Raw genomic sequence first — 11,791 nt, 5'->3', positions numbered from 1 at the left:
GATGTCAACCATATTTGACTGGAAGCATCCCAAGGTGGTGGGGATTCAAAATTGTACAAATGATGGGGCTGACCCCCAGGGAGCTGAGGGGTGGGGCAAAAAGGGGGCAATTTGGCTATATTGCTACAAACGATTCTTCTGTAGAACTATGCCATGGATATCAACCATATTTGACTGGAAGCATCCCAAGGTGGTGGGGATTCAAAATTGTACAAATGATGGGGCTGACCCCCCAGGAAGCTGAGGGGCGGGGCAAAAAGGGGGCAATTTGGCTATATTGCTACAAACGACTTCTCAGTAGAACTATGCAATTGATATCAACCATATTTGACTGGAAGCATCCCTAGGTGGTGGGGATTCAAAATTGTTAAAATGATGGGGCTGAGGGGCAGGGCAAAAAGGGGGCAATTTGGCTATATTGCTACAAACAACTTCTTCTGTAGAACTATGCCATGGATATCAACCATATTTAACTGGAAGCATACCTAGGTGTCAGGGATTCAAAATTGTACTAATGGTTGGGCTGACCCCCCGGGGGGCTGGGAGGCGGGGCCAAAAGGGGTCAATTTTGCAATATTGCTATAAGTGACTTCTACTCTGGAACTAAGAGGTGGATATCAACCATATTTGACTGGAAGCATCCCTAGGTGGTGGGGATTCATACAAATGGTGGGGCTGAGGGCGTGGCCAAAAAGGGGGCAATTTGGCTATATTGCTATAAACGACTTCTACTGTGGAACTAAGCCATGGATATCAATCATATTTGGTCGGAAGCATTCATGGGAGGCAGGGATTCAAAATTATACATTAGCCCCGGGCTAAGGGGTGGGGCCAAAAAAAGTGTATTACTTGGAAATGGTTGAGATCCCCACCCCAAAACTATATATATAAATGCTGGGCATAAAAAGGCGAATGTAGTCATGATATCAGAATAGACCCTGGGGTCTGACCAAACCCCTAGGGACCTATATTGCTACAAATGACTTCTTCTGTAGAACTAAGCCATGGATATCAATCATATTTGGTCGGAAGCATTCATGGGAGGCAGGGATCCAAAATTATACATTAGCCCCGGGCTAAGGGGTGGGGCCAAAAAAAGTCTACTACTTGGAAATGGTTGAGATCCCCTCCATATAACCATAGTATACAATTGCTGAGTATAAAGAGAAGAATGCACATTTGCTTCCAGGATGTCTATAGGGTCTGGCCCCACCCTTGGAGACATAGGCCCTGGGCCATAACTTTAAAACTGTTGCGATCCCCACCCCAAAACTATATAAACAAATGCTGGGCAAAAAGAGACAAATGCAGTCACGATATTAGAATTGATCCTGGGGTCTGGCCACAACCCTAGGGACCTAGTTTCTTAGTCACAGCTTGGAAACAGTTGAGATCCCCACCCCATAACCATACATAAAATTGCTGGGCATGAAGAATCTAATACATGTACAGATATGCTATAAGGATTGGCCTTGGGGTCTGGCATATTCCCTTGATCTCATTCGGAGAATATTCTGCCATGATTGCTTTGGTATCCAGGTGAGCAATACAGGCCCTCTGGGCCTCTTATTCATTAAAGTCCTCCAGTGTATGGTTTTCTTTTCAGAAAATGATAATCGTGCCAGAAAAAAAACAGTTTCTTATGTAGAGTCTCTGCAATCCAAAACTCTTTGCAAACTGGCATTATTTATGTTTTCCCGGGGATGTGTGGCTCTAATACACTTTTGTTGAGAATATGATTTAAACTATTAGAGGTATGATATGCTGATCAACATTAGATAACCATGACTCGAGATATCAGCATTTCCAGCGGTGCTGGAAAATTCTATCTAACCCTCGGTCCTGGATCGCCTACACAGGTAGACTGGCGGGGGAATTATAATTACCTTTTGTGGTCACGCTATTGTTCAAGACGTCATCTTATGACATTTTGGGGTCAGTCAGGGTCATTGACCTTATTAACAATTGCCATCGGGGCTTCATATGCAAATGAGAAATGGGTGGAAAGTTTTACAAATTTACTAAAAGAGCAGCTGTTTTTACGGGATTTAGGTAATAAGCAAGAAATAAAATCCATCCCTGATGTGAGGTATGGATAAGGTAGTTCGAACCCAAAGTGACCTCATCTCGGATGTAAACTCAGATCCTCTAGGTCTTCACACCACAAACACAATAATGAATAAACAATACTCACATTAACATTGAAGGGAATTGTGTGTCTAACTTTAATGAAAACAAGTGTCTAGTTAATCCTGTAGTATGAAATGTCTTCAATGATTTTTTACTTGGCACAAAAAACCCACTTAAGTGTTAAAAAACATACACTAAAGTGAAATGTGTCAGGTTTTTTAAAGAGAGAAATCATAATCTCAGATCAAGTTTTGGTATTGGCTATCCTAATTTTGAAAAAGATGGTTTGTAGGAGATATTTTAAACATCGATACTTAATAGGTTTGCTTTCTCTCCAACAGCTCTTGTGCCAGACGATGTTAAGAAAGAACTACTGCAGAGAATAAGAACATTCCTGGCTGAACAATCCAACATCTGATAACTGCATGCACATCAATCAAAATATTGTTTTCTACTTTCACTTTACCATACTATTGTATTACAATGAGAAGTGGGCCAGTCAACAAAAGTGGAGGGAGTGTGAAGACATCATAGGAAAGTTTTTTGAAAAGCTTTAGACAAGTTTACTGAGAATTTTTTTTTGAAAGCCACTTTTAAAAAGCTGAAAAAATTAGTCAAACAGATTTTTTTTGTGTGTTATTAATGAAATTGTGCTTGTGACAATATGAAATGATTTGTGCTTTGTTAGAATTTTTATACATATTTCTGTAAATGTTTTGGTTTTTCGAGATATTTTCTGTGATTGGGCGCTATGTATGGAGCAATGGTGCATCTGTTATACACTGTGTCGTACTGTTAGTACTGTACATATCATGTTGAAATCCAATCATGTATAAACTCTATACCTCACGATGGACAGGGGTGTGTGTTTTTGAATGTAGTATAAATGATGACACTAAATTTGTTCTGTTATGCAAATGAGTGAACTTAATGGTCCGAATCCCATACACGGTTTCATAAAATCAATGTCGTGCTCAAACTCAGACTCTGTGCTCAAGCTCAAATTTCAGTTCAAATATGAAAGTATAATCCTAATAAATATTTCCACTGTTACAGACTAGACTTAAAGCTACTGTATCTTCATACCAATTTTTTGTGCATAGTTTTTGAACTTGTACCAAGATCTCTGCGAGTTACAATTAAACTGGTTTGAGCACAGAACTTGAGTTTGGACATACCTGGCCCCTCTCAAGCTGAGTTTAAGCTGAAGTGTCTATTGCAATGTTATGTAACTATATAAGGAGTTCAGTTTGAGCTCAGCTCAAGAGAAATTTGAAATATTGGTGATAAAACTAACGAATCACCTTCAGGATAGAAAAAAGACCGCACAAAACATGTTTGCATTTTTTTTAGATTGTTTTGGTATTTAACATTGAAACTTACCGCCGCAAGCAGCTGATTTTTATAATTGTAAAACACATATTTTTGTTACAATTTGTTGCCCAAAAGTTTTTGTTTACTAGCTGATAAAAAAACCAGCAACATTCCAAGTACATTTAGAGACTCTCTGATGTTAAAGAGTTGCCACTTTCCATCCATTATATATTCCTTCCAGCCCAATAATACATAGAATACTCACCACGACAGACGGTAGATTCACATAATAAAAAAAAAATGCAGGGAAGACCTTTTTCTGTAATGAAATCCCCACTAGTAGATCTCTAATATGGAAATTTTCTGTCTGTTAAAAAATTTAGGTAGTTTACATTAGAAAGAAATATACATGATTTATATAGAAACTGTTCTAGCCCTTGTCGGTATAAATTAAATTGTTGCCGAAATACTAAAAACACAAGACAACAATATCAAACTGTCTCTGATACAAGATTAGTAAAATAACTACAGGAAAGAAAATCCCTGTATCAAATAATAGTGTTGTGTAGAGGCTGGTATCTTAACTCACTCACCCATTTCATAATTTTCAAATTTATGAAATTTCATAATGAACTATTCCAATCTATGAATTGGAAGAGTTCAAATGTGCCTTCAGGGGTGAATGAGTTAACAATCATTGCTTTCGTTATGAACAAGTAATTCATGAAAGTATAATTAAAATACATTTATTCAGTAAAACATTTATACTGATGAGATTTTCTAAACTGCTGACATATTCATGTAAGACGGCAGTATTGTATGAGTTTACACAGGTATTTCAAGAAAATTGAAATCTGATTGATATTATAACGACTCTAGCAGAGCAAATGCTGGGGTGTATATTAATATTATTTGTACAATATTTATATTAAGGTGATATATTAATTGTCGACAGTATTCATACAATTCCTTCCAATATTAAGGCATACTTATATAATGGATTCAATATAAGAAAAGTGATGTACTTAAAGTTATATGCTATGTTACTATGTAATCTCCTTTCGAAGAGTTCCAGTCTGAAAAAAATTGTAAGCTAACTTTCTTACGAGTGGTAACTTGAACATAATTAATTAGTTAATGATGATCGTTCAAAAGTTACAAAGGAATACATGAAAATGCAATGATACAGAGTATTTGTTAAGGGATATAAATCTAACATAAATTGCAGCAGTAAGGTAGTATACAACCTGAATTTTATTTGTATTTTGTCTCAATCAGCTGTGAAATTTCTGAATGATTAGTTTAGATTATGATTAATTAATTTAATCTCGCTTAACCACAGTTAGTTCAGATGTAAAGTCATAAAGACTTACACAGATCTCATTAGACAATGTGCACAGGGACTAATTAGAAAACCTGTGTCCATCATACAATGTGCTAGATGTATTGAAATGGAAATTAAAAGTTTTTAATCTTTATCAATTTACATATTATATATTTCAGTGAAGCTAGAACTCTCAAGTTTCCAGCAAGTGTAAACTATCAGTTTTAAGCAAAACAATTTTAAAAATATTTGTGTAAAATCAATTCATATCTTCTAGATACTAAAATTGTTGACTACAGAAAGATGTCAAGATAAAATAATAAAAGTTCTTCAACCTTGATATTCAATCAACGAAGATTAGAGTAATTTTACTAATTGTATAGGCTGCTATATAAATGTTGTATATTGTGATACCAGGTAATTATGTTATAAACGTGTAGGAAACTGTAGCCAAGACAAACTAATTCAATTTTTACTCTAACAAGAATAATGTAGTGAAACTTAAAATCACATGATCATCGTTACTTAGGAGACATATTTGATACATTTCTAAAGGAGGGTGTGTGGATGATATTTGTTGTAATTTATCAGAAATTCTTACTTTGTCAGTATCAAGAGAAGTTATTTTTGTAAGCTTATTTTATAATTACATTTGTTAATTTGCACATGAAATGATGAAGTTTTTGTTTGATGAGAATGACGTTTACTGTACTGCACATCTAGTTATTGTTCAGAAACTCAATTGTTCAACTTTTTTTGCACATTCACAGCTTTTCATAAATAATAAAATTCTCAAAAGAAAATCATGCAACAAATGCCAAAAACTAGAAAAAGCATTTTGATAACTTATAATGGAGTTATGATTGTTTTTGAAACTTGTTATCTTTTCTCTGAGCTACATGCATTTTGTTTGGTGCCATTCTTCGATCAATATTATTTTTTATTAAATAATGGTGTTCTTAAACCTGGCTTTGAAGTATTGGTGCTTGTATTTAAAGAAGTAGAAATCAGCAACGATTAGGAAGGTCATTCCTTAAACATATGCCCGTTCAAATGAAATATTTGAAAAATTGGAAAAGGAGAGTGGTTCAACCTTCCTAATCACTAAGCAGATATTCCACTGAGTTAACTCCCCTTGTACCTATGTTATATTAAGTAAATGTAGGGTATGGTTTGGGTTTTTGGTATATATTTCTCAGAAATATTCTTTCATTACTTTTGTTATATCATTTCACACGACCTTTATTTTACAATGTTTTACCTGTATTCGTGTTGTCTATATAATGAAATAAACATGTCACCTAAATGATGGTAGTGTATAAATAAATTGTCACATTTCAGTAGTATACATGTCTCCATTGTTTTTCTGTTGTACTACTTGTATATAAGATATTAAGTTTCTGAGTTTTTAAATAAGATTGATGTAATAGTTACATAAGATCCTTTATTCATAAAAAAGAAAATAGAAACCATACATGAAAGTTTAGGCTGAAATCAAGTATAAGTAGCTCTGAACCTCTGGGGGAAAAGTGACTATGAATGGGATTTTTTTTTTACTGGTGTAACAGTTGATTTGAAATTCATCTTTACTGCGTAATGAATATGAATAAAATAATATGCAATAGGGAATGGCAAGAGAAACTTGAGTCCCAGCAACCAACGGAAAACAGATCGCGATGGACGGCGCCATGTGACCGCAATGACAATATACGAAATAAGACTATTGGGACGATGATAACGACGAATACTATACCAGATACAACAGTGGAAATGACCGTTCTTGGACACTTTGACTAGCGTTAACAAAAACTTGAACCGACTCCACTACTCGCAGATATTCCGTATGAATAAGATAGTATTTCACGCGAGTATAATGATACTTGCAGTAATGACATGGAACGTCAGAGGAATTTTCTCCTCGAGCAAATGTGTTGTCAAACTGATACGTGAAACGGATTGTGACGTTATGGCGATTACAGAACACAAACTGCCACAAGTCCCATGAATATTTAGACTGTATCGACGGAAACTACTATGCAATACTTGCAAACTGTAACGAAAACTCGAATGGTGGAACAGGAGTTGCCTTTCTAATTAAAAAGTCTTTGCAATATAGCATTCGGAAACTGGACGATGTAACAAATGAACGCATAGTTGCTATTGAAGTCACAAGTATAATGCTGGACAGTCCCATATATATATTTGGTGTGTACATGTAAAGTGATAGCGACATAAAAGTTACTGTGAAACGTTAAAGACGTAACACGATCTACTAGCGTTCTATGATCAACGAGGAAAACTTATCATAGCGGGGGATTTCAATGCAAGGATTATGGACAATCCGACGTACTCTAGTGCAAGACAGAAGGCAAACGCTGTGAAAACTCTTTTTCGCGATCTTAACCTGTGTGTACTTAACAGTCAACCTACAAGAACTGGCAAGGACTACACGTTCATATCATGTCAGTCGACGTTAGATTATATATTCACAGACCAATCAACAGTTGCGAACATTACATACAACCGAATATTAGACGACGGCGATATTGAAATAGCATCCGACCACTTACCAGTAGTCTGTTCATTAGACTTCAGTATTCCATACTTCGTGGTAAAAGAAACTAGCCACAAAAAGCATACATCATGGAATAAAGCAAGTGTAGACCATTTGATCGCGTACCAGTTAGCTCTGACGAAAAAATTCAGTAAAGTTCAGAATTTTGATATGTCCACACAACTTAGTAGACGCGTTATCTGAACAACTATCGTTATGTATGTTGATTTCGTCAGATAAAGCAATTCCAAAACGTCAACTCAAACAGTATCTAAAGCCGTACTGGACATCGGATATAGAAAATGCGCATAATGTAGCTCTTTATAAAAGACAATTATGGATAAATGAAAATAGACCGCGAGGGATGCAAAATAAAACATATAAAGACTACAAGGAGGCAAAAAACATATTCCGGAATATACATCAAAAAGCACATAGTACATATATATAGACAATGTTAACAACGAGCTCGATAATACTGCTGAATTAGATATAAGATTGTTCTGGCGGACAATACGGAAACGAAAGAACCCATCTCCAGACATATGTACAGCATTGACTCATAGGGGTATCCTATTGGAATTGTAGACATTTTCGCAGACTTCTTTGAAATACTTAACGTGGATAATTCAAAAGGAAAGACGGATTTCAACCCACCATATAGATACGTCGATGAATTAGACTCACCATTTACGTTTGACGAGATCAATGTGTGTATACGACAGTTGGAATTGAATAAATCACCGGGTATTGACAATATTACAAGTGAACACATCAGATATGGCGGGAAACTGCTAAAAGATAATGAGTATGCTCAGACGAAAGACACGACTGCACCGCCAACCCCGTAGAACAGGCATCTGGTCCAACTTTCGCCAGCATCAGAAGGAGTGTAAGAGGGAATTTCGTCGAGCCGAGTGGTCTTACGTCAATGAGGTTATCCAAAAGGGTCTGGACAGCAACAACACATAGCCTTTCTGGAGGTATGTCAAAAGTAAGAAGCAGGACAACATCGGAGTCTCGCCATTACGAAGCAAAGGCCAGCTACTCAGTGATAGGAAATCCTAAGCGGAAGCACTCGTCAATCAGTTTAGCTCTGTTTTCACCCGTAAAGGAGACTCTGATTTACCACCAGTACGCATCCATATTGGCGATGACATCCAGGACATCGAGATCAGCGAGGCAGGAGTACTGAAGTTGCTATTCAATATACAAACATCGAAAGCCCCTGGACCTGAAAAGGAGTGCGCACCTCGACTGGCACCTAGAGTCTCTATGATATTCCAGAGGTCACTGGACTCGGGAATACTCCCCCAAGACTGGCTGAATGCGAACGTCGCTCCTGTGTTCAAGAAGGGAGATCGTCATGCACCAGAGAATTACCGTCCTGTATCGTTGACCTCTGTTCTCAGCAAGATTCTCGAACACATAGTCTGTCATCATTTGCTAAACCACTTTAACCAGCATGCAATCCTGTCATCTCTCAATCATGGCTTCCGTGCTGGTTATTCATGTGAAACCCAGCTTGCTGTCACCATACACAACTTTGTTTCCAACTTTGACCAAGGTTCACAGACTGACATCGCCATATTGGACTTCTCTAAGGCATTCGATACGGTGCCCCATAGGAGGTTGCTGCATAAGCTGGACTCGTACGGCGTACGTGGAAATCTACATCGATGGATCAGGTCATTTCTCTGCCAAAGGCACATGAAGGTAGTAGTGGAAGATGAATCCTCAAGAGAAGTCACTGTTGCCTCCGGAATACCCCCAGGGAACAGTCCTAGGCCCTCTATTATTTTTGTGCCACATCAACGACTTGCCTGATGCCGTCAAGTCTCAAGTACGCCTAGACGCAGATGACTGCCTTCTATACAGGATCATACGCACCCACCAGGACCACATCACCCTCCAGCAAACCTCAAAAACCTTGAGTTTTGGGTCGAGCAATGTGGTCCAATGCCAGCAAGTGTTATATCCTATCCATCAAGCAGAAGTCATCTTTCTTCTACCAACTGAATAACACTATCCTCAAAGGAGTTCTGACTAGCCCCTACCTTGGCATCACAATCTCGTCTGATCTCCGTGCGGGAACCCACATCGACAATATCTGTAAAAAAGCTAGTTCTACCCTAGACTTTATTAGGCGGAACCTCTACCACTGCCCAACCAAAACACGGAAATCGGCCTACATCTCGCTTACTGTCAACTTTTTGTACTTACTACACATAAATGATCTACTCAACCAATTGGAAACATGGAAAGCTGGTGCGAGAATCTTATCAATTAACTTTGCTAACCCATCTCTTGCTGACGATATCGCACTCATTAGTACTAGTCCAAGAGCTCTTCAGTGTCTACTGAACATCGCAGGAGAATATGCTAATATGCTAAAAAGTGGAATTTTACATTTAACTCTTCGAAAAGCTCTATTATTTCGTTCAAAACGTGTGTCACTAACGTCCCGTGGACATTGAATGGGGATATCATCAAAACTGTGGACTCCGATCGAGGTTCATCTAGAAATTAATGTATCATCTGACCTAAAGTGTTCAAATGCTGTAGAAAAAGCCTGTAGAAAAGGGAGAAATATGTTACATGCGATTTCTCGGATGGGATCAGACTGTGCACACACTAAACCGCTAACATCTGTAAACATTAATAAGAAAGTAATACTACCAACCGTATTGTATGGGTCGGAAATGTAGAATAACCTAACGGCGAAAGACAAACAACAATTAGATGTATTCCAGCATTACACAGCAAAAATGATTCTGAATGTGAGGAAATCTTCGAGATCGGATATGTGTGAAACGATTCTAGGTATTAACAGAATTAATTAAATAAACCAACAAGCCCATGCCAGTAGATACAAATGTGGTGTTAGAGTGTATGAGTGAGTGTTCGAGATTATTTTGTGTTCTTATATAACTATTTATGTCTTCTTTTTGTGTTTTCATTTTTTTCATTTTTTTCTGTTTTCTTTTAGTTAATTTTTTTCTATTTGATTTTCCAAATCATCTTAAGACATGTCTACTTCAAATAAGTCCTGGTACATTTCTTTATCAGCATACATGCATGTATCAGTTTTGCTTTATTTCATGTTGCCGTAGCAAATTTTAGTTGCTCAAGGTCAAGACGTATATCCACATATTTAATTCGATTTGGAATACTGTGTATATTCATAACGGTATATTTAATTCTTCTTGACACAAATTAAATTTCACAACTTTATTAAATATCAATATCGCAAAGTTTGTATTTTTTTATTACTATTTTTTTTAAGGATTTTTTTTATCTTAAGTCAAAGTATCACATGATTTTGTTTTGTTTTGTTGAAACATGAAAATATTATTCCAGCCTAATTAAATTATATTACCTAGCAATAAATTTACCCAAGTGTCATGAGATGAGTTGAAATAAAATGTATGTATGTAAATATTGGTTTCAATGTCTTCAAATATCAAAAGTATGCTGGAAGCCATGGAGAGAGCTTATATAGGCAAAGCCTGTTGCTCAATCCTTTTGTTTAATCAATAAAATATATTTGAAATTGAAATTAACAGAATTAATAGTGAAATTGAAAAAAGGATCCTAAACTTTCTACAGTGTCTAATTAGTAGCTCGCCAAATAGTACAACAAAGGATATCTTCATTCGTAGACTCTTGAAATTCTTAGAATATGTTGAAAGGTCGAAGAAACAGGGTGGATTCGTGCCAGATATAGTTGACATTCTTCAAAAATACAAATTAACATCGTTAATATGTCAATATGCCGAAGATGGAAACTTTCCAGCACGACGCGAGTGGAAATACGCGAAAACACACTGCTGAAAGTAAGAATGAACAGTGATTGTGATTTTAGTCGTTTTAAAAATATACATTTGACATATAGTGAACCGTATAATTTGTTAAAGTTACAAAACACGGACAAGAAAGTAATATTATATATTTGCAAAATGATAACCTGCCCACCATTAGAACATAGTAAAATATGTAGCAAGTGCGGGAAACCCTTCCATGACGTAATCAGGCATTTCGTCACGGACTGTGATGTGACATCATTGTAAGGGACACTTTCATGGACAAAGTAATAAACTACTATGGTGTTCAATCGTATCTGCTATTGTCTTAAATGGCAGAAGAGGAATTTGTAGTAGCTCTATTCACGGAACCATAGACAATCATGGTTTTGATAACAAAACTGTGTGCTGTGAATTTGCGCAAGACAGTGCTTATTTCCTTTGGAAAGCAGCACAGATATATCTCAACGCTGCAGACCTAGTGTAATGTAAACTTTACCACTTCAACTTCAACAGGATACTCTAAAACGTTCAATATACTGAACATTATTTAGAGGCGTCAGAGAGATCGGTTAAAAACAAGTATTTTTATTCTTATTTTTTTAAAACTATATAATAAAAACAACATGTACGCTTAGAATTTGTGAGAGAGGAGATTTGCCTTCA

General features: G+C 36.6%; 1 protein-coding gene across 1 annotated transcript in view; it reads left to right on the top strand.

Annotated features, from left to right (window-relative positions):
* LOC110450831 (transcription and mRNA export factor ENY2) overlaps positions 1-6,114 on the top strand; it is a 13,265-nt gene extending 7,151 nt beyond the window's left edge. Inside the window, exon 5 of the mRNA XM_021498590.1 lies at positions 2,472-6,114. Within this exon, the coding sequence (XP_021354265.1) occupies positions 2,472-2,548 (77 nt within the window). The 3' untranslated portion in view covers positions 2,549-6,114. The remainder of the gene's footprint in view (positions 1-2,471) is intronic.
* The last annotated feature ends 5,677 nt before the right edge of the window (positions 6,115-11,791 follow it).

The sequence above is a fragment of the Mizuhopecten yessoensis genome, unplaced genomic scaffold (assembly GCF_002113885.1).
Source record: "Mizuhopecten yessoensis strain PY_sf001 unplaced genomic scaffold, ASM211388v2 scaffold5519, whole genome shotgun sequence".
In the NCBI taxonomy this organism is placed as follows: Eukaryota; Metazoa; Mollusca; class Bivalvia; order Pectinida; family Pectinidae; genus Mizuhopecten; species Mizuhopecten yessoensis.
The sequence above is the reverse complement of the archived record's forward strand: the minus strand, read 5'-3'. Positions and strand labels throughout refer to the sequence as shown.